A 26203-nucleotide genomic window follows, 5' to 3' on the forward strand; every position below is an offset into this window, starting at 1 on the left:
AAAGTCAGAATATGTGGGGAAAAAAAGTAATATAAAGGGAAAGAGCAAAGCAAAATGAAACAAAATGAAAAGACCAAAAAAAAAAAAATCCCTCCAAACATAATTACTAGTTATAACTTTGAGAGAGATTAAGAAATTATGAAAGCTGAGTTGGCTGCCCTTGCTTGTTAGGATAGAAACCGTTGGAAAAAGAAACTGGATTTTCAATCTCAGTTACTATCGTATGTTACAGAAAAGGTTATCCTTTTGTTCTAATGGAAACTTTATTACGATTTCCAAGGGTACTGAGAATGTACACGTCAGTTCCTACAGATAGGAACAGATAGCATGGGTCTTTCAGGCATCTGCATTAAAAAAAAAAAAAAATTGAAAAAAAGAAAAAAAGAGAAAACATTGAGAACTAGCTTGACAGCAGGCAGTATTGCCTTGTATTTGCTGGTCCTTCTCTAGCTGTTCCAATCTCCTGACCAACCCATGCAGAGAAATGAAGAAACAGTGTGGTTCCTCCTGTCTTTCTCTTTCAGTTCTTCCTCCTCATGTTCAAGTTAGATAAGCACATGACTATCATTGCATCTCTGTATCTTCCACTGGGAAGTGTCAAAACTACTGGCCTTGGGAATAGAAGGAAGACCATAAGAGAAAGAGAGGCGGCCGGGAAATTGGAGCGGGCGTGTCTCTATCTTAAAGTCACTGCTGAGCTTACACCACAGTATTTCGGTGTCTGTAGGGTGGAGGAGGCAGCACAGTGCCTGGCTTCAGCGAGAACTCAGAGAGGTATTCCGGATTCTCTGCCACAATAGGCCGGATCCGTCCATTTTGTTTATAAAAATATTTTGTGCTGTACTCCTGCAGGTAGTCTGGGTGCTGAAGGGTGCTCCGAGGTGGCAGGCTGTGGTTCCAGTAGTCAGGGTTGTCGAATGCTTTCTTGGCCTTCTCCGGCACAGACAGTACATTGTTCTTCAGGTACTCGGCATTCCCCAGTGCGTTGGCAAAGGTGTTGAGGTACAGTGGCTCATTCACATACTCATCCTCTGCCTTGGGTGGACCATTGGAAGCGCTGTGATATTCGGGATTATCTAAAGCTTGAAGGTCTCCATTTTTCCTCCGAGAAACAAAAGGGTTTTCCTCCACGGGGTTCAGGTATTCTGATGGAATACAAAAGTATCAGTTAATATCTACTTTCCAGAAAATGTTAATCAGACAAAGGTTATACAGGATGGTTAGCTTCTTTTTCCAGAGCAATAAAGCCATGGATTTGTTTTCGTGAATTTTCACAAAAACTATTTTGTTGATTACTTTTGTCATATGAAAAAAGAGTAGGTGGGCCAAAACTTATCTTAATGACTAAACAAGGCAAACTCAGGCCGGAAGCAGAGTTCCTGTCCCCTAGATTGTTCCTTTTTCCTTCTAATTCCATTTGTTTCTGCTACATAGGAGGCCACTGTTTAAAGGCTTCTGTTTTCTAAAAGTCAGTATTTTTTGTTGTTGGAAAATATGACAATGGGGTTGAAAATACGGGGTTAAATAGCTTTTAAATGTGGAGAAATTAGAATTTCTAAAAGGGTACTGGAAAATCAAAATGTCTATAGCTTAACTCCATGCCAAGACGAATGGATGAAGTGAAGGAATGGCGTTTTTCAGTCTGTGTGTTTTTTGCTGTGATGTCCATATAGGTAAAATGGATTTGATTATACAATGTTTTCCAGAAAGCTTCACACATTAGAAAGAAAACATCCAAAGAGAAGACTCAACTAATAAAATCTGCTAGACATCTAACATGTCGCTAAATTGACTTGTGTGACAATACATATGCCTAAGAATAAAGTGTAATTAGAACATTTACTTCCACTGGCTAACCATAATCACGAAATAGAAACTAGTTTGATCATATGAAATAACTCTTTTGTAGGTTGAAACCAGTCATAATAGTGGCTATTTTGCGTGATTTGATCTAATAAATTACTATAGAATATTGACCGGGGAATTTAAGAGGTGTTAATCAATGCTGCTCTTCTTAAATTTAATTCCTCCTCTATGTCTATATGTCTATAGACTACATACAGACCTATATTCACACATACAGTAGACCTCTTTTAACGTATACACAGATATGGCACTTTAGCTATTCCTATTTTGGTGTTGGGGCAGGGAAAAGGTACAATTGTTTGTTGAGATGCCACCATTCTGAAACAAACTTTCTATCCTCTGTACTTAGCCTGACAAGTAGAGAAAAATAATCTCATCAAATTAGGGTGATTTGTCCCTTGATATAGGCCTGCTTGATATACTTAAGTATTTAGCATCATGTGCAAGTTAAAGGATAGTAATGACTATCCCACCATCATGTATAGGAATGACAGGAGCTTACATCATCCTCACAACAATCCTGTGAGAAAGGAAGTGAAGCTGTATTTTTTTCAGCCTTATAAACAGAAAACCAAGATTAAATGATGTATGAGGGATACAACTAGTGTTGAACTAGAACTCAGATCTAAAACTCCTACTGAGCAGTCTTCTTGTTCTACTGTACTATTTTCATTATTGTCCCTAAAGGAGTAGGGAGAACTTTTCACTTCATAACATGTTGGAATTTGAATGGTTTTCAAAGTGACAGTCATTTTAAGAAAAATGTATGAAAAAAAAAATGCTTTGAAGGGAGGCAGAATTTGATTTTCCTTACCAGGTTCCTGAAACTTCTTAACTGAAAGTGTAGGAATGTCTATACTAAAATTCTCTACTCTCCGAGAAGTAGGCTGGAGTACAATAATCTTCTGTAGAAACTTACATTCAGGGACAAAATCAAGGGATGCTCTACAGTGAGTCTATATAGGCTGGCTTGTGTTTTCTCTTAGAAGATTCATGTTACCTTTTCGCAATGCAAGCTACTTATTGATTTCCTGATGCAAACTTGCAGCCTTGCAGTTGTAAGTGGAGAAACAACTCTATGGTTGAGCTGAGACTCTTCCCAGAGAGTATTGCACTTTCAGGGGGTTATCTGCCAAGTCTTCTCAAAACCTACATTTGTGTCACTACTGGGCTACTATCCAATTCTTCCAATGCATCTAATTCTTCAGTACAGTAATATCTTTCTATACCTCTAGATAGAGACACTTTAATAGGTTATTTACAATATGTACCTAGGGATCCCTTAGTTGCATTTTATAAAATTAAATATAACCATATATTCAAGGACATAATGGGCCTTCATATGGAGTCTTAAAATAAAGTTTACTTGACCCTGAAGACTCTGCGACACAATAATCAGTTTTTAATAACAATCATCCATCTTCTCTTTTCTGTGATGCTGTTAACGTGGAAGGAAAGTGGCTTTTCAAAATTGAAATGTCATTTGATTTGGATGTCTAACATTTCTACTACTAACTTTGTAAAGTCATCGCTGAGCTTTGTAGAACCACAAACTGAATATTTTCAAGACATGATGGTACACCTTGAAGTAAATGCAGCGTCAGAACTTTAATTTTTGAAATGTGTCATATAAGGAATAATAATCTCCTGTAATGAACAAGATCATCCCAGTGATGCCAAATTTTAAAGAACTGACCAAATCTTTTATTGGTGCCATCAAAATACCAGTCTTTATGATCTCCACAATAAGTTCAATGAAGCCATGGTTCCAAAATCTTGTGATGTGCCACCTCACTCAAATATTCAATAAAGATGGTCCAATAAAGATAAGTTTAGATCAGTGCTTCTCAGGCTTGACTAGGCATACAAGTCACCTAGGGATCTTGTTAAAATGCAGATTCCTATTCAGGTGGTGCCTGAGGTTCGGATTTCTAAAAAGCCCCCGGATGGTGTAAATGGTGTGGGTTTGGACAATATGCTACACAGAGCAGCAGCCTAGGCCTTTTCTGGGTCACAGATGTTCCGTAGTCCAGTGGTTTGGCAATTTCCCTTCTACACGGTATTGCTCATTTTGATAGGGAAGTGAAATGCCGAATGACAGTCATTTCTGCACATTCTGTTTGTACCTTGTTTAGGTTTATCTCGCATCGGGGTCATGTAACCTTCTTCGTCCAGCTCTCCTCGTGGGCTCCGTTCCGGGGCAAACACGGTGGGGTCAGCGCTGTACCTCTGGGTACTGCTCTCCTCCTGGACGTGGGGTGCCACTGGCTTGCGTAGGGTGCCGTTACAACAGGAATCATCAAAAATCTCGGCTGTGGCCCCCTGAGCAACTGGAGCTTCTGGGATCGTGCTGGTCGTGGCTCTGTAGGGCACAGGCACTCCTTGCTCTGTAGTTAGACCCCCATCTCGGTATACAAACTGGTTCTGTCAACAGAGAGACACATTTAGACACAATAAGTTATTATTAGGAATAGCCTTAAAAAAATAACCAAAAGGATGTGCAAACTTGTCTTTCAGACAAAAGTCAGAGTTTCTTAATTGAGTTTTCCCCCTGAATGGCTGACAAGTTTGAGTTACAACCCCCTAAAATTCCAATTTTTCTTACAAAGTGATCCTGGGGAAAGAATTTGGAAATACCTATTTAAATTTTACTGACCACCTAACATATGACCTAATACAAAATATTTCATGTCATTTTCCCACAGTCGCCCATTTTTGATATACAATTCAAATTTCATGACAAATGGAAATGTTATTAACTGTAGACAGTCGACATTAAGAACAGAAGCACAGTAATGCCATTTGGTTGGTGATATTTCCTTACTGCCTTCTCTTCTGTGGTCACTCTGACTTTGAGTCTCCAAGTACCTAACTAGGGAACCTTTACTGAGACTCTGACTTTTTAGCACACAACCTATAATCATGGAAATAATGATAACCTCCTCAACCAGAAGCATAATTTATGAGTCCAGGTAAATCCTTCAGGTAAAAATCAAAAGCTACTGTTGGTGCATGGCATCTCAGTTTTGGAGTATCTGCTGAAGTAAAACATATCCACAAAGCCAGCTATACAATCTACAGCAAAGTCTTAACTCACTGTTGGCAAAAGCAAAATGAGGAAACTATGGGGAGACAAGAGAGAAGAAACATGATAAGCAAAGGCCAAAAATATGAAAAGATGAAGGTTGATCATGAAATACTTACTCCTGACATGGGGGTGTAGGCAGGAGGTGGGCTGTGTCCAATTTCACTCTAATAGGAAAGAAAAATGGAATGATGGATATAATGAGGTAATATGAATGAAAAGAAAAAAAAAAAAAAAGAAAAGGAAAGCCGCATGAATTGTATGAACCTAAGGGGAAAACATGCACAACAGTGAAGTTTGCTAAATGGTAAAATTTTATGCACTCTGACTATAAATAAGTTTATTTTTGTGTTTCGAGAATATTAAATATTGTATTAAATATTTTAGTTCAATCCCTGAAAAGAAAAATTACGTAGAAAAAGTAAAATTTTAAATGGATTAAAAATGAAGTTGACAATGACTATTTTTCTCATTAACCCTGGGAGAAAGATAAAAATGGTAAATAATTAACTATAGTTTTAAATAAAGAACCATTTCCTTCCTTACAGGTTGTATGGCTGAAATGGCCATATACCACAGCATTGGTTCTCTCTTGTAAAAAGAAACTTATCTAGAAGGAGATAGAAGTGAATTTCAATTTTCCTTGAATAATTTTTACTACCAGGTTACATTTATTTTTCACTATTTCAGCAAAGGGTCAATTTCTTAGCCTTTCCTTTTAAAAAATACATACTGTTTTCTCCTCAGTCTGATTTTTTGTAAGTTAAGAAACAGAAGAAAATCTTGGAAAATTAATTCCAGTCCTGGAAATATGCTTTGCATATATTACTTTCATGTATTTAGAATCAGTTAAAATTAGATTTCAGTTAAAAAAAAAAGGCATCCGTATTCTTATAGCTTAATACTCCACCCTATGAGCTAAATAAAAGTGGATATAAAAATATGATAAAATATTAAGGACAATATACTTAGAGTAAGTAGAGGGGGTTATATGAGTATCAACACCATTTCTTAATAATATATGTATTTTAACTATATTTCTTGAGAACTTACTATCTATGTGCCAGACACTTTTCTGGACACTGGAGATAATGAATAATGCAGATAAAAACAGTTGATTTTATGAAGCTTGCATTCTCTGCACACATGTATGAAACTTGGCTAAGTATTATTCCAGGCCAGTGTTTTTACAATTTAGAGATTCATAAAACAAACTCTAAGAAGAATATGGTTCCATGGATATTAACTGTTTAATGTAAATTAATAGCAACCAGATAACACAATTTCCCATAATTAACTTAGTCTCTTGGGACTAATAACCCTGGGGCCAAGTTCTGAACTCCTACATTAGGTTTACATTTTAACTTTCCTCAAAACTGAGTCATTTACATGATGGGATAGAAACTATTGATCTCTTTCCTTCTCTAATAACTAAGAACGTCTTGAAGATCATGACATGGAAAATTAGAGATACATTTAATATGCTAAGCATAGAAGGTAGTATTGTCCAGTAGACACATTGTTTTATGATTTGTTAGATCTTTGAGCTCCAGGACCAGTTACAAATGATGTCGTCAATCGTGAAACATCTCAGATCATCATTTTTATTCTTGGCCTCTCACTCTTTATATCTTAGTGAAGACAAAGTAAGAAGGCGTATATAAATGAACTTTGTAAGCTCTGCACACTATAAAAATGTAAAGGATATATAAAATTTAAATATTCACATTTGCTAAATCAAATTATTAAAGTCAAGCAATCAAAATGCCAAAGCTACCCATCAAAGAGGCATTGAAAAGTGCTTCCCTCTTCTCCACATCACCTTCAGTATAGGTATATTTTTTTATTTTTTAGAAAGATATGAAATTAAATACATTTTTTTCATAAAATCTGAGGGGAATTTGCTGTATAGTCCAGTGAGATGTAAAATAGAGGGATGGTATGGGAAATATGACAAGTGCCTGGTGGAACTTGATCATATTATAAACTTTGGCCTTACCCTACCATTAAACCCTGATTATTGAGCAAGCATTTAACAAATATTTATTAAACCTCTCCAATGAAAGCACAGGAACTGTGAGATGCTGGAGATACCATTAGACACTAGGAGAGACGTGACCACTGGCCTTTTGCAATTTACACTGAACGATCAAATATTACCTGAGATTATTAGAAGTAAAAGCAAGAGTAAGATGAAGCTGCGGTGAATTTATTTGAATTCTATGATTACATATTAGAAGACAAGTATTCCAAAATATTAGTAATTACTGCTGTTCCTTTGACCTCTTACTTTACAACAGTTGCCGTACTGGGTCATGTTTGACTAGATTCACAGTTCAGGGAACAGCATGGATGGCTATGGCTCTACATTTTATATTTTACAAAACTTGAGGGAGAAGTGATCAAAGGAATAACTCGCAAGTCATTCTTCATCAGGAAATACTTTATTGTATATATTCATTATCTGGGCTAGGCTGCCTTCAATTATAAAAACGTTGTGTTAAAAATAACTAGACCTCTTGAAGAGAGGCCATGCCATATTAGAATGCAGGCACTCTCCCTGTTTTGACAAGTCTTTCCATCAGCAACCTGCCAAATCTGGATCTGGACATACTGCCAGATACCATCACAGTAATAGGAGTGTCTTCATGTTTTTCCTAGTTTTCTGCATTAAAATGGAAAAAAAAAAATGCTAAGCAAAGTCCCTTTAGAATTCATTGTTTTTGGGGTTACTGGCTGCTTTTTATTTTTTTGTTTCTTTTTTTTTTTTATTTGCTTTTTTTTTTTTCTGTTTTCCATGATAAAAAGTACCTCATTCATTTCCCCCTGGAAGGGCAATGTAGCTACAAGGGAACATCTGTGAGGCCAATTAGCGGGGCTGGAAATGTGATATAATTGTTGTTTAAATATATTTAAATTACATGTTAATCACTATGTCATAATTTATAGGCTTTGAAAATAACTTTTTGTACTTGAGAGCCAAGCCAGATTTTACTTGTTTTTGCTGTTTTTAGTTTGTAACAAGCTCTTCTCATTCCCCGCCCCGCTCCCTCCCCGCCGCCCCAATTTCCCACACTTGAAGAGCTGAACTTTTAATATCAGAAAGAATGACAGCTGCAAGTAAATTGGTTGAGTAAAAATTAAGATCCCCACAGTCAGAACACGCTGGAGTGACCTTAAAGTTCTGAGCAGAACAAAGCAGTGCTCTCAGTTAAAAGGCTTTTGTTTTTTTCATTGTGCCATTTCCTGCTGACCATAAATCCCCTCCCCAGCTAATTGAACAGATGCACCCAGTACTTCCCGAAGATCCGCAAAGCTGGGCTTTGATGGACAGCAGGGCAGAGATAGAAAGAGGTGGGTTATAAACTGGCAGGTGATAGGGAATTTGTTTCTGGTGGGGGGATTTGTAAGGGTAATGGAGAGAGTCAAGTTTAATTTTGTGGCCCTTTCACTGGGACATTGTATGATTAACTTAGACTCAAATGGCAGAGGTTATAGAGAAGGCAAATATCAGCAAATATATCAAATATGGTGTTAAATGCACTTTACATACATCATGTTCCGAAATTTGCATTTCAGTTGAATGATAAAAATATGAAGCTGTCTTATTATATGCACTGTATTTCTCATATCTATTGTTTTAATTAAAACATTATATTGTTTAATATTGCTCCTGGGAAATTTTAAATTGTTAACCAGATGGGTTTTGTCTTTTAATATTTTTTTTAATATCAGACAAATCTATGTTCTTAGGAAACAAAAATATATACTTAATGCCTAACCTCTATCTAAATTAAACATGCACTTAATGAGAGAGAGGTTTTTTATCTTCAGATAATTGTTCCTATCAATATTACCTACAGGATTAAAGTTTCTAGGGTCAAGAAATACTCTAAATCCTTTTAACTAAAACACAATGTATCTCTGTAAGATGTTACTAACCCATCTGCACTAATTTATTACCTAAACACATGTAACTATTAAGGGTTCTCAACTTTTTATCCTCCCTGGCATGTATCCTTAACACTCTGATGGGCCTTTTCACATTTTTACAGGTCAGGTAGCAGACAGATAAAATATTTTTGGCATTATGTCCAATTCCTGATGCATGGCTATAACTTACATATTTTTTTCACAATCAAGTTCAACATATCAGTGTTTGAGACACCTAGATTTAGAATCTCCATTTTTCATAAAGCAGCCAGGAGAAAGCAGTGTGTCCACGTACGAAAAACCAGCAAGAACCAGGAGAAACCCTATTGAATCTAGGCAGCTGGGTCACACATTCGCACGCACGCGCGCACACACATATGTATATACAAATTACACAAAACATCTTTTGTCTATTTATGCATGTGTTTATTTATTAATGCACTCTCCATCTACTTAGTTTGATTATGTGGAATGCTGCTTTTTGAGTCAAGAACTACAAACTTCCAATTATAAAATAAAGTCATGAGGATGTAATGTACAGCCTCGAGAACATAGTCGATAACATTGTCTTAACTTTGTAAGGTGACAGATGGTAACTACACTTATTGTTGTGGTCATTTTGCAATGTATACAAATGTTGAATCACTATATTGTACACCTGAAAATAATATATATTTTATGTCAATTATACCTCAATAAAATATGGATATTGTTATAGATATTGTAAAAAAGGCATATGTTTCTTTGATAATCAAGAAGAAAAGCAATTGGGAACCCCATGAGAAATATAAAACTACATTCCAAATTTAAGAATCAAACATAAAGCAAACTTAAATATAGGATAATTTGGACTCTTTAGTGAAGAAGAAGCAAAAAAGAATCACACTGAAAAACAATTAAAAAAATAGAAAAATAAACTTTTTTACTCTATCACACACAAAATAAATTAGTAATGATTAACAATAAATAAAAATATATAAAATTATATAATAGTATTTTAAATACATCAACAAATAGTTAATAATAAGCCTGTGATTCAGTTGAAGGAATATTAACTTGGGCTCTCATCCTTTGTTCATTCCTTTTTCATTAACCCTAGAACATCTTATCTCTCTCATATGTCTCATTTACTCTATTACTGAAAATAATTTTTAATGAAGGAAAGCTATGAATGGTATCAGTAAATACGAATAGGAGTCAATTCAGAATTTACAAATTGTAGAGGGTGCCTTTTATAAACATTAATAACTCTACTTTCCTAACTCAGTTCTTGAAGTCCAACTAATTATAGTGTCTATTCTGTTTCATAGATAAATATATGACTGCTCTTAGGCAAACTGAGAAATAGGAAGTGAGACTAATATGTATCATGTACCTACCGTATGTCAGAGACTATCTTAGGTTTTATTTATTCTTATAACCTTTCAAGGTATGTATCATCACTAAAAATCATGACTTGCATTTCACAGATGAGAAAACTGAGGACAAGGAAGTTAACAGTTCCTCCCATTGGGGCGCCTGGGTGGCTCAATTGGTTAAGCGTCTGCCTTCGGCTCAGGTCATAATCCTGGAGTCCTGGGATCGAGTCCCCCATCAGGCTCCCTGCTCAGCAGGGAGTCTGCTTCTCCCTCTGACCCTCCCCCTTCTTGTGATCTCTCGCTCTCATTCTCTTTCTCTCAAATAAATAAATAAAAATCTTTAAAAAAAAAAGTACCTCCCGTGTACACATAGCCATTAGTGGCTATCTGAATCTATTACTCTTTATCATGCATGCCACCTGTAGATTTTGACTTCAGCATTTCTTTTCTCTCTGATCTGTACCCTCTCTCTGCCCCTGCATAGTGCCTCAACTCTTCTCTCAAATGAATTCTCACGATTTTTTTTTCTTGTGAAAAATTAATTTCAAGGAGGACTTTAACTCACTATCCTTAGCTATAAAATACTAGTAATGCTTTACAGTATCACCTCTTCCAGCTTATTTGCATTTTAACTAACTACAAGGACTTGAGCTGAAAAGGAAACCATAAGTAGAATGTTAAGAGCTAAGAGAGGAGATGAGGGATCGATCCATAGATAGAGAGATCCAAAGATTTTCCACGACAGCACTCTTGCTTATGGATTTATTGTTCCTACCCCAGGGCTTAGTCAATAAATTCCTCTTCCTGCTTGACTAAGGGCAAGTACACTATTTTATCACCAAGCAACAATTCTTATACCCTTTCCAAATATCAGTAGAACAAGAGGATATTCCCCTTTAAAATACTCATGGCTAGATGAGTCCATAAAATGAAGCTGAAAATTCCTCATTTTGTACCTTTTGGCTTTTTTTAAAAAATATTTTATTTATTTATTTGACAGAGAGAGACAAAGCGAGAGAAGCAACACAAGCAGGGGGAGTGGGAGAGGGAGAAGCAGGCTTCCCGCCAAGCAGGGAGCCCGATGCGGGGCTCGATGCGGGGCTCGATGCGGGGCTCGATGTGGGGCTCGATGCGGGGCTCGATTCCAGGACGCTGGGATCACGACCCGAGCCGAAGACAGACGCTTAACAACTGAACCACCCAGGCACCCCTACCTTTTGGCTTTAAGTCTGCTGGTGTTACGTGAAGTCGAAGGGCGTTATTAGCACAGTCAAAAAATAAAGGGTATAAAGAAGCATGATTTTGCATTGGTGCCAACATTCCTTAGCTTCATTCAAGATAATCAATAAGAATTTTGTCACCCTTCCTGAGATTAGTAATCACACAGAATTTATATCTCTTCATCCTGGTGCATATTCTATATGTCTTTTGTTGGTTGGTTGTTTGGTTTCTGGAGTTTTCTTTTGTATGTTTATATTTCTTTTCAGTTGTTGTATTTAAACCTTTTTCGTAGTTATCACCTAGCTTCTAGCTAACACATACTGCTAGAAATCTAAAGAGGAGAACTTCTAGGAGGTTTCTTAAAGACCTCTCACTAGTTCGTTTCAGTTAGAAAAAGCATGGTCATTTTTCTTAATTTTTTTTAACCTATCCTTAAGAACGTTTGATTCAATTGCAGCATCTCCATTTAAAAGTAAAAATGAAATCATTAAGTCTTTATTATGTCCAAATTCTTGGGAAATCTAAATCTTAAAGTGAATCCTAAAATTGCCTCTCTGCTTGAGTGTTTTTTATCCCAACATCACGAAGATTATTTAATGAAGACTTCTTAGTATATGAGCAATGACTTGAGGCCAGGAAAATTCTGAAGACAGCAATGCCATAGATCTGGAACAAGTAGTCACCTGCAGTCCTTCTACCTGTAGGGTTGTTTTCTTGAACTTTTTGCCACTAAGCCATGTGACCTTTAACAAATTCCTTGATCTATTGGGCCCTCGGTTTATTTATCTTGGAACAGGCAGTGGGAAAAATCACTTTTAACTGTCAAATTATTTGTACGTAAAATGAATATTCTGCCTAATGACATTACTCTGGAATTTGAAATGCTAAACCTTGGCCTAGGTATAGTATGCTTCCTTTTGTATTATTAATAAAGACTTAATATCACAATTTTAGGCTTTGTGTGTGCATGTGCCAATGCATTCATACATACACTAAGAAAATTAATAGCTTGAAACAAAATAATAGGCTTATTTAACCCACTCAAAATGAACCTTTTTTTTTTTTTAACAGACTGTCAGATCATTTGTGGCTTGTTTTTGTTTTGTTTTTACTATTTTTCACCTGTGGATATTGTTTATCAACTAAATGAATCTTGTTCACTAAAACACTATGTGTAAGAATTCTATTTAGAAATATTTCTCTAGTGGTTGTTTGGAGTTATTTTTATCTACTTGCTAATAATAAGGCAATAGTAAAATATTGTATAGTTCAACGTCCTCCTTAGCAGTAACCCAAGCTTGGGAAATTTTATTATATATTAAAAATAGCAATAACAGTATTTAGAGCCATCTCTGTGTGAGAATGTAAAGAATATGAAGGACATAGTTGTGTCTTGAGAGATGGAAAGCAGTATGATGGGAAATAGAATTGTAAATTTTATAAGTCTAGTTTTGGCATGTAGATTTTATTCAGTGTCTTCATGATAGGTGTTGACAATAAGCAAACAATTTAACATAATACAGATAAGGCTTACAGTGTTCACATCATTTCAGCATGGACCAGGTTGGAGATATCTTCAGTTACACTAGTTTATGCAAAGTGTTTACCAGATAAAAAGTGAATTTGTAACAATGGTGATTCATCCAACCACTGCTCTTTAAGCTACCAGGTGGCACAGCTGTTGCTGTAAGTAAAAAGATTTCTCACAGTCCACCTGGAAGTAGGACAGCTGGTTCATGAGAGTTGATCTGAATAATGTACTGTGGATACTCGGGTACAGCAACTGACAGAGCAAACAGCACATGGCTGTCCCATCAGCCCAGAGCAAACACCAGTTACATTTCACAGAAACAGGATGGTATTTACAACTGATCTGAGCCAAAATGAATATTAGATTGAAGGTAGCACCCCAAGAGAAAAAAGCTCTCCCCAAGAGTTACTTGTTGACTGTAGTCTAAGCAGTTGTACCATTTTCAAAAGCCCCCAAATTTGATTTTGCTGCATATAAAAAGGAAGAAGGAAATATACAAAGAATTCCTGTACCTATTTGTGAACCACTTTGGAATTTCAAAAAAAAAAAAAAAATTAAAAAAAAATGGCCAATACTCTTAGTTTCCCATTTACACTCTTTGCTGCCAAAGTCAACTTAAATTAGCCAGGACCATGGTCATAATCATTTCCTGTTAAATTCTAAAATGGCTGACACTTCAATTTAAAAAAAAAAAAAATATGAAGGAGGCAAAATATAAAATAGACTCTAAATAAGAGAATCTAACTTAAATCTGACATGGATTCCAAAGATCACCCAATCACCACACACTCTATTTTCAGCTATGGTAACAGAGATGATTTCCTCAAGGTCACACAGCTAATTACTAGCAAGCCAAAATCAATAGCCCTAATTAGAAAAAATATGTTTATGGTTTATAATGGGGAGAAAAAAGATCTACTTGATGTCCTTAGAATATGTTTGCCTAAGACAGGGGCAACATAGTAAAACTGTAAAGTAGGTGAGGTCTGATCTCAATGTTTCCTCACCAAGCTTGCCTTCTTAGTTTCTGGCCCAGGTTTATTTACTCCCCACTAACAGACTCCAGAGTTCACTGATTCCTGCCCTGGTTCTATTGGAAATACGACTATATCTATATCCTCCTTGCAAAGATGTACCATTCTGACGCAGTAACTCACACGCTATGTTTAATTATTGATCCAAAAAAATTATTAAGAACTTATCATGTACCCCATATGAATGATTTATCACTGTATTCTAGTTGTTTATTTACTTCATTAGTATGCCTTCTTCCGTAGACTATAAGCTTATTCAGAAGAGGACTTACTCTAATAGTCACCATATCCTCAATGCCTAACACAGGACAGGGACATGGACATGGCGAAATTTTCAGTAAAAGGTATATTGGATCAAAGGATGGATGGATAGATAGAACAGTATATGAAACCCGAAGAGTGGCTCTATTAATGAGAATCTCAGGGACCCCAGCTAGCCAGCCAGCAAGATATGTTTTAAAGGATATGCTTTTAGCATTCCTGGAATTATATATTATACACATCTTAGCCTATAGATACTGATGGTGAGTCTTAAGTTGACATTGAACCCCAATACAGTAATCTGAATATTATCTCTCATCTAGAACACTCACTCTTCTTATCAATGATTACTCTTTCTGGAGGCATTGTTTGAAATCTTAATTCTTATGGCAAAAAAAAAAAGTCTTCTTATAGTGAGTAGTTCCAAATGTAACACACATTTCCCATGTAGTTATAAAACTTCAAGATTCTATCACTAGTATGACAACAACCTCTTGAGACATCTTTGTATTTCCTAATGCTTTGGAGCTCTAGCAAACTCAGGCTTTAGCTTTATCCCTGAAGATATAAATTGTTAACTAAGAACACTAGGAAAGATAGACTCAAGGATAAATTGCCATCAGGCAGATGGAAAATGCAGTTTTGGCTCATCAGGTCAAACAGAAATCCTGACCAGTATGCGTTTTTAAGTGGTACATACCACCTACCTGGATTTCTACACTGGTGCAAAACGCAGACACCGGAAGGGAAGGACCACTTTAAATTTTTCAAAAAGCATTTTTAGGATAATTATGGTTGAATAGTATAGAATATCAAAGTTACAAGTAAATGACACTCTAAATCAAAATTACAGAGTGGGTGTCTCACAAAGGGAAGAAGGTGCAGGAGGAGAGCCCTTGAAAAGGAAACACTGCCATTCTACCATGCTGCTGCCCTAGGTAAGTTTTCTTCAGAGCTCAGTGTCCTCCTCTGTAAAAGGGGAACGATAATGTCTGTCCTGCCTGCTTGATGAGTTTTACAAGTTTGTGTTCATGTTAAGTATCTTTGAATAAAATGACATGGTATTTTTTTCTAGTCAATTAAAGAAAATACAGCAGAATTTGTCCAAGTATCACTCATACAAGACCACATTAAATGCTGCAAATCAAATAAGCACATGTTTCTTAGCAGGATAAGAGTCATCATGCAGCTACAGATTTCTCTGTGTGCCAAGAGGCTATTTTGCAAATTTGGAATCACATATTTCATTGGAAACAACTGTCAAAAATGATTAGTGTTATTGATGTAAATAAAATAGTGGGAGATAATCGACAGGTTTCCCTTGAATGCATATTGGTTAATACACCATTCAAAGCCATTGTAAAATATTCCTTTGAAAATTAAAAATAATGGTATGTTTTTCTTGGTGCAGCAGTAAATCCAAACAAGACCCCACAGAATGCTCTTACACCACTTAGTCACAGAAAGGTGCATATTTCTATGTCCAAAGATAAATTCTTTAACCCACTAAAATAAATTAACTGAGTTACCTAATAGTAGAGATTATGATAAACTGAAATAAAATCTTCATTACTTTTGTTTTCTTTAGATGATGGGGGTGAGAAAGTCAATGAAACACAAACATTAGAAATGCACATCTCGGCAGAGTATGTGTTGGACTTGATTTTCTTGAGTCACTTCTAGTGAACACTTGAACGCATCCAGACAGACTCCTAATAAGATATGTCTCAGAATTCATGCTGAGGCATTGTCAACAGGCCAAGGAGAAGTCCTCAGTGCTGAACGTGTGCTTAGGTTGATTTTTTTCTTCTGGTGGAGAGAGAATTCTTGTGTGTCACCTCTTTAATACATTAAGCATTTTATAGATTTTAAAAGCATACCTAACATCTTTAAGAAAGATACATCTCGGAAAGAAAGTAGCTAAGTTACAGAAAAGTGCTTAGATTTACAACCTGAAATAATTTGATAGATGACTTGGGAGTTGGGAAAAATAAAATAGATTGAACTCTCGCACATATTACATACCCTGGGCTTTCTCCCAAGGACTACCAAACAAACCAGAAAAGTACTAGACAGATATGAAAAGACCCTAGTATTTTTCCCCAGGTCCCTTTGTCCTTTATTACACCAGCACAATTATTATTTATCATATCGAAAGGAAGATAATAAGCCAATGTGCAGCTATGTTTTGACAAAAGAAAGTATTAATGCTCGATCTTACAAATATAATCACAAAGGAGAGGAAGGTTGCCTTTCTTGCTGTAAATCTTAAATGGTAGGCACCCCAGGCTCTCTTAGGAAACTTTACTGTTTTTATTACTTACAAATATATCTAAGAGTTTTAGAAGCTGTTTCTAATTCATCTGCATCATCTTTTAGGATAACAACCTCTTGAAATATAATGAGCAACCAGTTCTGTTAATATCTCATCTCTCTTATTTGTTCCAAATTTACTTATCTGAGTATTAAAAAGATAGCTAGAAAGCTTAGATTTTGCCAAAAACAATAAGTGAGAAGAGACATTTTGATCACTCCTAGGACTGATCTCTCAAATTATTATTGAAAGGTAGATAACCAAAAGCTCAGGAGGGAGCAATTCAAAGTAATATTAGCACTCTGACAGAACTTCTAGGATTTTCATCCAGCCCGTTACCATACAAAAGCATGTTGGGTGTCAATTATGCAGGAGGAGAAGATACTTCCAAGAGAGCTTGACACAAGCCCAGGTTGTGAATTATTTGCTTTGAAATACCTTCATATTCTCCTGCTTATAAATTCTGGTGAAGAGGAAAGCAAAATCAAGTAACAAGCTCATCCTAAGCATATGGTCAGGTGAACATTCATAAAATGTTTATCAGCCCACAAATAAAATTTTTAAAAATGCTGGACCATCCTCCTCCAGAAGGGAGGAAAGAAGCACAATAAATAAAGAGTTCTTTGTTTTTATATTAAATTTTCAGGGCCAACACCATCCATCTTGAGTTTCTAAATACCAGAAGCTCCAAAGGAAGCTTTCACTAATGTGCTATTTAAGCCAAGAATACATTCGTTCCTGGCAGCCATTACTCTTGCCTGTTTTCTCACCTCTGCCCAGAGTGAATCTACTTTAAAGCGATAAAGCTTAGAATTTTAGGCTCGTCAATTGTATAGCCCCTTCCAAAGCCTGGGAAAGAGCCCGTCATAGGTTCACATGGTTTTGGAATTTGGTAAATTTTGAAAAAGTAAGATTTTTACTTTTGTATTCTTTTTCTTAAAGAGGCTTCACCCCTACTTCCAATGATGTGTCTGGCTCCACATAATCTTGATCCATCCATGCTTTACCCTCACTTTTCTGAGAATGTTTCCTAAGTTTATTCTTTATCAGAAATCTGGCATTCATGAGGTGCCTGGGTGGCTCAGTCGGTTAAGCAACCAACTCGTGATTTCGGCTCAGGTCATTATCTCATGGGTCCTTAGATCAAGCCCTGCATTGGGCTCCATGCTCAGCATGGAGTCTGTTTGGGATTCTCTCCCTCTCCCTCTCCTCCTTTCCCCCACCCCTGCTCGCACACTTACACACGCATGCCCGTGATTTCTCTCTCTCTCTCTCTAATAAATAAATAAAATCTTAAAAAAAAAAAAAAGGAAAAGAAATCTGACATTTATGAGCAGTCATCCTGCATATCCAGAAGGCTTCCTTGGAATATCCTTTCTAGCAAAGAATGCTCATTCCCTGATTGAACTCAGGCATCAGAGCCTGGGTTAATATGCTGTAAGCTTCCAGATCATAGGTCTTCAAAATTCATTCAAACCCCTCCTCTTTTTGAGGTTCATACTAAATGATTATTCCACAGGTCCTTATCCTTGTGATTATCTATTGTCTTTGCAGGCACTTTCCAACACCCAGATTGTTCATTGGTATCATTCCAATTGCTCCGTGATATCTGACTCACTTAATCCCTTTCACCATGAATGGCATGGTATATCTAAGTTTCTGAGCTTCCTCCTTGCCTAAGACCTCTACCTCACTTTACCACATGGCTATATAATAACAACAGGAAAAACTTGCATTATAGAATTTTTAAAAATATCCTTTTCTCTGACCATAGCCTTCTATTCATTCACTTTGGTGATCCCCTTTCTCTGATTCAATCAGATCTTCTGCCTTTTTTTTTGTGCTCTTCAGTTAATTGCTTGACACTTTATTTTACCAGCATGAGCTTTGAAGTAAGCTAGATATTGGTTTGAATTCTGTGTACTTACTAGCTCTTTCACAAGCTACTCAACCTCTCTGAGTCCCAGTTTCCTTAGCCCAAATGGGGGAAAGAATGCCCCTTCTCTTGTTAGCATTCTTTTTTTTATATGAATGTATATAAAGAAAGAACTTATATAACATTCAGTTCATAGTAAGTATACAATTATCCATAATCATGTAGATAATAGATGATAGATTTATTTTCATTTATTTTTTAAAGATTTTATTTATTTATTTGAGAGAGAGAGTGAGACAGAGCATGAGAGTGGAGTGAGGGATGGAGGGAGAAGCAGACTCCCTGCTGGGTAGGGAGCCTGATGCGGGGCTAGGTCCTGGGATTCCAGGATCATGATCTGAGCCGAAGGAAGCTGCTTAACTGTCTGAGCCACCCAGGCGCCCCAATTGTACCAATGGTTAATTACCTCATTTACCCTCAATATAACCTTTAGTGTCTTCAGTTTTCATATTATTTTGGTGCAGCTACCTACAAATTCTCAATTCTTGATATTTCAAACATTTTTTCTCTCTCGATTGCTCATAGTTCTCTTGGTGAGACTGAACAATCATGTATCCAAGTAGAATGCTGCCTCTAAAAAGCCATGTTTTCTACTTTGAGAGTCCTCAGATTTACTGGCCCCTCATTAGTCTTCGTTCACATCTTACCACTGCATTTCTTTCAATGCTTAGCCAATCTTTTTAAGTTCCCTAACACAACTCTGTTCTCTCTCTGACAACCTTGCTTTCTATATAATAGGGAGAGTAAAATCTAAATGGCTCTATGTGGAGTCAGTTTACTCTCAAAATTAAAATGAAGTAGAAAATTCATTATTTGTTATTACAACTGGTCTGAATATCTCTTGGGAGATAACTGACTTTGTGAAAAATTACCAAAAAACTTGGTGAAATGTTTGGAGTAGAAGGTAAATCAACCAAGAGCTGAGTCTAAACCTTCAGATAAGAGAGAGAAAATTATATATACAACCCAGAAGGAAAAATTTGGAGCCCCAGGTTAATCTGAGAGAAAACAGAGCTGAAAAAGGCAAAGAGTAGAGAAAAGGGTAAGTTCGCAGGAGATTTTTCTCTAGATGAGATCCTTCAGTCTTGCCCACCTGTTCTGTCTTCAGTCAAATCCAACAAACTCACAAAGTCTTGGCGAGAATTACTTTTGTTGTTGGGAAAAAGAAAGAAGGGACTAAGTGAAGTCTGGAAGGACTTGCTCCTACTGAAGGGACCACTTTCTCTCTGAGCTCACATTCTGTCTCCTTTCTTTCCTTCACATGGCAGAATTCTTCAAAGAAATTCCCACTTCCTGCCTTTACTCTTCAGTCAATTGTATTCTGCTCTCCACGCTACCAAAACTCCTCTCTGAAAGAATAACAATATTGGCATGCCTGGGTGGCTCAGTTGGTTAAATGGCCAACTCCTGGTTTCAGCTCAGGTCATGATCTCAGGGTCCTGGGACTGAGCCCTTTGATGGGCTCCATGCTCAGTGGGGAGTCCACTTGAGGATTCTTTTTCCCTCTTCCTCTGCCCCTCCCTCAGCTCATGAGCTCTCTCTCTCTCACATAAATCTTTAAAAAAAAAAAAGAATAACAATATGTCATGAATCATGAATAATAATGGCTTCCAAATCAAGACTTAATTTCACTTGATCTAGAGCGTTATCTACTTATATTCCAAAATATTAATTGTATGTCCTTATTCTACATCCTCTGTTCTAATTCACTAACAATGTTAACATCGTCTCAATCTTCCAATTAGAAAACATGGTGTCACATTGATTTCTCTATCTCATTCTGTAATATCCAACTGGTACCCAAATCCTGTGGATTCTATTCCAAAACCATCACTTACAAACTAACAAAACAAAATAAAAACAGAAACAAAAACAAAAAGAAGCCATCACTTACATGAAACTTTACATACTATCTCCTTTGCCTCAGCAGATAATCCATCTCTGTTTTAGTTCATGTTTCAAAAAGCTGCCAGAATTTTCTCACTAGAAGCCAATCTGACCTTGTCGCTTTCCCCATTTAAAAACACCAGTTTGTTCAAATGACCACTTACGCACTCTCTGTCTCTATTGTAACACTCTTCTCATTGCACTTTTAAAAAAATATTTTATTTATTTATTTAACAGAGAGAGAGAGAGAACACACAAGCAGGGGGAGGGGGCAGAGGGATAAGCAGGCTCCCCGCGGAGCAGGGAGCTCAGTGCAGGGCTCCATCCCAGGACCCTGGGATCCTGACCTGAACCAAAGGCAGACGCTTAACTGACTGAGCCACCCAGGCGCCCCTTCTCATTGCATTTTATTGGCTAGTTACTCACCTGTAAATTTCTTGAGTACAGGGCTGGATGTGTCCATAGTAGGTAATCATGAGGTTAGGATACATGGTAAACAACTCCTTAATGTTTGATCAATGAATAAATGATTGAATGAATAGCTGCTCTTCACTACTTGCTTGAAATAATCTCTTATTTGACAGAGATGAATGAAAATGTCTGTCTGAATTTGTGGATAAGCATTACTAGTAAGACTATTCAGATAACCCCTTAAAGATCGAAATTAACCTTCATAAGGAATTTGATGATTAAAAAGAAATTTAAAAAGTCAGAATACTTTACTGATGTACTCATCTTTAAAGTACTGAGTACTGAACATAGAGCAATAATAAAACAGAAAAAAAAAGTCAGAATGAGAGAGGAGATGCATCACTCTGGTGAAGAGCACAGCATCTCCAGATGCTACAGCCAGGCTGCCTGGTTTTAAAATTTTTTTTAATTTAATTTTTTAATTATTTTTAAAAAAATTTTTATTTAAATTCAATTTCATTAACATATAGTGTATTATTAGTTTCAGAGATAGAATTTCCTGATTCATCAGTTACATATAACACCTAGTGCTCATTTCATCATGTGCCCTCCTTAATGCCCATCACCCAGTTACCGCAGACCCCACCCACCTCCCTCAGGCTGCCTGGTTTTGTCATTTAATAGCCATGCCTCAGTTTCCTCACATACAAAATAGGCAGTAATAATAGTAAATACTTCCCAGAGTTTTCATGAGATTTAATGAACTAATAAATATTAGAGAATACGGTACCTGGCACATAAGAATAGGCATCACCTCTTATCATTTATTTGTTTTAAATCATCTCATACTCTTATAAATATATGGGATTACCAGGAATAAAAGAATGAGTCCATTCATTTCAACCCAGAATATCCAATAGCCTGGTCTCTCTACCACAGCTACCACAGGTATTACTGGCTCTAACTAAAAACAGACTATACCAGACTCCAGATGAATCTGAATTATGTATATTTTACATCTCCAATATGCTAAGACTTTTAAACATTCTTGTTTTCTTCCAGGGACAGAAAAAAAGCCTGGATGTTACTAACCACAGTGTATGATTATTGTTGGAATTAGTTGTGAATTAAACCTCCAATTCCTTTCCCTCTCTGATTCGCAGTACTTTTGTCATCACAATGGAGAAAACATTTTGCAATAAGAAATACAGCCATTGCATTTGGAATTTTCCCACGGTGGTCTACCCATCTCTCAATTCAGCTTTTGCTCAAGTGTAATGAGAGGCTGGTCCACAGCCATTCATTTACAGCATCTGAGTAAAAACTACAGAGCACAAATTAGCCTTGCTTTAGAACACTCTGGTATGTCAGAATTCTCAACTGAAAAAGGGAACTTTTCATTTGGGCAGGTGAGCGAGGGAAGGGGCTGAAACACAAGATGCTTGTGATTAGGGTAAGTTCAACGGCAGGAAGTGCACAAAGGGAAGCTGATGAGCAAGCCCACCCCCCCACTATCCACAACCATCTTCTCCATTCCGTTTCCCAGAGCAATCAAAGGATATTCTGAACCTCTCAAAATGCCATCAATCCTTATTGAGAATGAAATAGAACATCTCTCTCTAAAGCCTTTGCAGGAGTAATCATCGTAAGAGGCTGGCCTGAACAGGGAGCTCTGGCAGACAAAGATGGATTTGTAAAAATAAATAAATAAATACAGATATACATAAATTAAATAACCTCCACAAAATATGAATAGAAAGTTGATGATAATCTCCCAATTCTATTGTATAAAGGGTAAAGAAACTCACAATTGTGCTCTCCAGGTCTAGTACAGTAAAGAATAGGCTTCTTGATGAGATGTTTCCAATAATGTACAGCGGAGCTAGGAATCTTGTGGCAATAATACTAAAAAATAACTGTCTAAATGATTTAGATAAAACATTCATTAACATTCCAAATCTAAGTATCGTTTCTAGTTGCCCCTCCCTCCTCTTTGTTTCCTTTCCTAGCTCTGATTTTCTTCTTTAGTACATTTGAACAAAGAAGGGAAAAAGCCTCTTCTGATTGTTCACAAAGCTTTCTTATGACAGCTGAAAATTGCTCAAGTGTAAAATAATTTCATAAAGATCACTGAAATGTTCTTTAACACCGGACTCTTCTTAAACAAACAGCATTTCACTGGTCCATGGTGTCTCTGTGTTGTAGGAACTTGTTTGGCAGTATCCAACTCCTGTACTGATAAAAAGCTACAAACAATGATGACTACAAATCCTCTCAGAACAATCATTATTTAATAGATTAGTCACTCACTTGGGAGTCTGAAGACCTGACACTTAGTTTGGTTCTTGAGTAACCAAGGTTTTAACTAAGTTACCAAGTCATTTTACTAGGTCAGGAATTTTGTTTACTCTGAAATGGGGATTCTGGTGTGAAAATAAAATCCTACATATGTCAACTTTGTAAACTTCAAAGCCTTTTCAGCTATCACTTATTTTTGAGAATATTCCAAGAATGGAAGTGACTCTCTGCTTTTATAATTATATTGCTTGTAGTGGACTTTGAGTCCTCAGAAGATTCAAGGAAGGATGAGGGGACTTTTTGAAATATTACTTTGTAAGCTAGAGTAAAAAAAATTTTCATAAAGATTGGCCCAAATATTTTTTGAAATGACAGAAACTAGAAATCTGTACCAACTATTTTTTAACGAACTTCATTTGAATAATTATTGGGCTTTTAAAATAATTAATTATTATTTATCGGATATATTGATGTCACATGTTCTTTCCCCAAATGAAGGTTGGAAATTAAAAGCATGGAGTGTAGACCAGACAGACCTGGGTTCAAATCTCACTTTCTATCATTCAAGCTGGAAGTCTCAACAAAAAGACTTTACATCTTCATCTCCAGTTTCTATCGTCATAAAATGTGAACAGTAATATTCTCTGCCTACCCTTGTTGTGAAGATTAAGGATGTAACTGTAAAAAGCTTAGAGCAGAACCTGACACATAACTATGTGGTCAATAAATGGTAGCTATATTTAGGTTTGTATGTGAAAATTTTGAAACATTTGTGAAATTTGTAAAGATCATTTTATTTTCAAGCCTGTAATTACTAAGTCCCAATGCAGACGTTGTTCTCCCTGGTTTACTTTTTTATTTTTTTATTTATTTAAAAATTTGTTCTTGGTGCTGTCAGTTCCATTCGACCCTCCTAAACCATTAACTCTTGATTATGGGGAGTCTCACAGAAGAATAAACAGAAGAAGCAAAACAGCAGCAGGGTCTCTGGCTTCTCATTGCACTCCCAGCGGGAGCCTTTTAAACCAATTGATGCTAAATCTCATTAGACTTGAGGTCAAAATCAAGATTTCCATGGTTTTGACCAGTAAAAAAAACATGAGCCAACAGAGCACTGAATGTTAGACTTAGACATGAGAGATTGGAACATGGCTTCCCACCTCTCCCGTAAAAGTAAAGAATGCTGAGCTATAGGTTTTATCTTTTTGAGTATTGGTTTATACATCTATAAAATGAGAGGGTTTGTGCTAGAAGGGCTTTAAGACCCCTTCCAGTTCTGATACTCCATGAATTTACAATTACTTACGCATCCATCTCATACTACAATGGGGCATGTCAGTGTTGCAAATTACTATATTTATTTGATCTATTTACCTGGGCCAGGGACAAACTACACTGGTTATATTTCAACTAGGGAAAATCTTGTTGAAACGAGTGTCCAGAGAAAGTTATACATGCTAGAAGAAAGGAAGGAAAAGGCAGTGATAAATGATAGGGAAGAAGATTATGTTGTTGATATGGTAAGGAGAGCTCTAGTCTGTGTGTAAGTGGGAGCATAGACTTTAATGTACACGAAATAATGTATTGCTATATGTGTATGTATGTATGTATGTATGTATGTACTGCCAACCCCTTTTCCTTCATCAAGGTTGAAGCTGGGAAGTTCTAAATATCTTGTTGCCACTTTAACTTGTGGCAGGAGTGGAGAAATCACTCTGATTTACCATGACATAGGAAATATTCCACTTCTATCAAATCTGCAAGCACACATTTATAGGCATTAGTAGTGAATTTTACACATATGGAGAACTAGACTTTGTTTATAGCTTGAAAAGAAAGAGAATAACAGTAATATTTATTATAAGAAAAAACGTTGAAAGGAATATAGACAATCATTCGCTAATAGAAAAAGCAGATTCTCTAAAGAATAAACAACTGTAGAGGAAATCATAATGTACTACAACAAAGAGGTGCTACCCAAAGTCCAAATCTACTAGAAGTGATTTTTATGATACATGAAGATACAATTAGAGAAAGAGGTCTAAAAATTATCTCTTTTTTACTTAAGATATTGATAGTTTGATTTTGTTTGTAATTTCTAAATATAAGGTTAAATGAAGAATCTAGGGTTTCTCTGTATGTTGAACAGGATGTCATGATCTAAATTCAGTGAAAACCCACAAGAAGTCAGTAAGAAATAAAAGAATGATAGCAATGGGGAAAAGAAAAAGAGAAGAAAAGCTTACAAAGAATAGTGTAACTAAGCTAATACATCCAGATTTTAAGAAAGTCGCTGGTAGAGAAAACATTGCACAAAAAGGTCACTTGATATTTTACTGTATAAAAACTATCATTTGAGAGGGTGAGGGATATTCTCAAATTAGTGGTAAATCAGAGGTATTAGAACCATTTTTAATATCCCTGACATTGCTAAGAACTTTGAAGAATAAGCAAAGGCAATTTGACATTATATTCTCATTTAGAAAAAAAGAGACAAATCTGTAATGCATTAGGAAAGATACCTCTTTGTTAAAATAAATTAACTACCTACTCACACCTCCAAACTAAAACAGAAAGCCCCAACATGATCTATATTTTGAAAGAGATCAACAATGGGATAATGCTTAGAGCTCTGGGCAATTTTATGTGTTTGAGCTAGAGAGTAGTAAAAAATAAATTGCAGAGACTGGTCAACTGGAATGACCATGGCATTTCCCAGGATAAATGTTCAAAAATCCTTCAACGATTGTTGACAATAGGATTATATATCATATAAAGAGAGAGCTAATATAACATATATCATTCAAAGTTATCCCATTGATAAAAATGATAGGTATGCTCTAAATCGATGAGGACAAAATAATGAAAGGACTTAGTGCTCAAAATATTCAGTAATATTGTCTTGTATTGGGTACAACGTAAACACTATATTTAGAAATAGAGCCCATTTTTAAAAAATGCGGATGTCTGTTGGGGAGACATCTTAGTAATTTCTGTGAAGTGATAAGGCCCTGAATTATAATCATGACAAAAGAAAGAGAAGAGAGATATTTGAGAGCTGTTTTGAG

The 26203-nt window shown here is 36.2% G+C and overlaps 1 protein-coding gene across 1 annotated transcript in view; it reads right to left on the minus strand.

Annotated features, from left to right (window-relative positions):
- Window positions 1-342: 342 nt before the first annotated feature.
- The window catches only part of ERBB4 (erb-b2 receptor tyrosine kinase 4), a 674126-nt gene continuing 648265 nt past the window's right edge, over window positions 343-26203 (minus strand). Inside the window, exons 26-27 of the mRNA XM_021702992.1 lie at window positions 3993-4290; window positions 343-1145 (exon numbers count right to left, since the gene is read on the minus strand). Coding sequence (XP_021558667.1) covers window positions 700-1145; window positions 3993-4290 — 744 coding nt within the window. The 3' untranslated portion in view covers window positions 343-699. The remainder of the gene's footprint in view (window positions 1146-3992; window positions 4291-26203) is intronic.

The sequence above is a fragment of the Neomonachus schauinslandi genome, chromosome 3 (genome assembly GCF_002201575.2).
Source record: "Neomonachus schauinslandi chromosome 3, ASM220157v2, whole genome shotgun sequence".
Classification (NCBI taxonomy): Eukaryota; Metazoa; Chordata; class Mammalia; order Carnivora; family Phocidae; genus Neomonachus; species Neomonachus schauinslandi.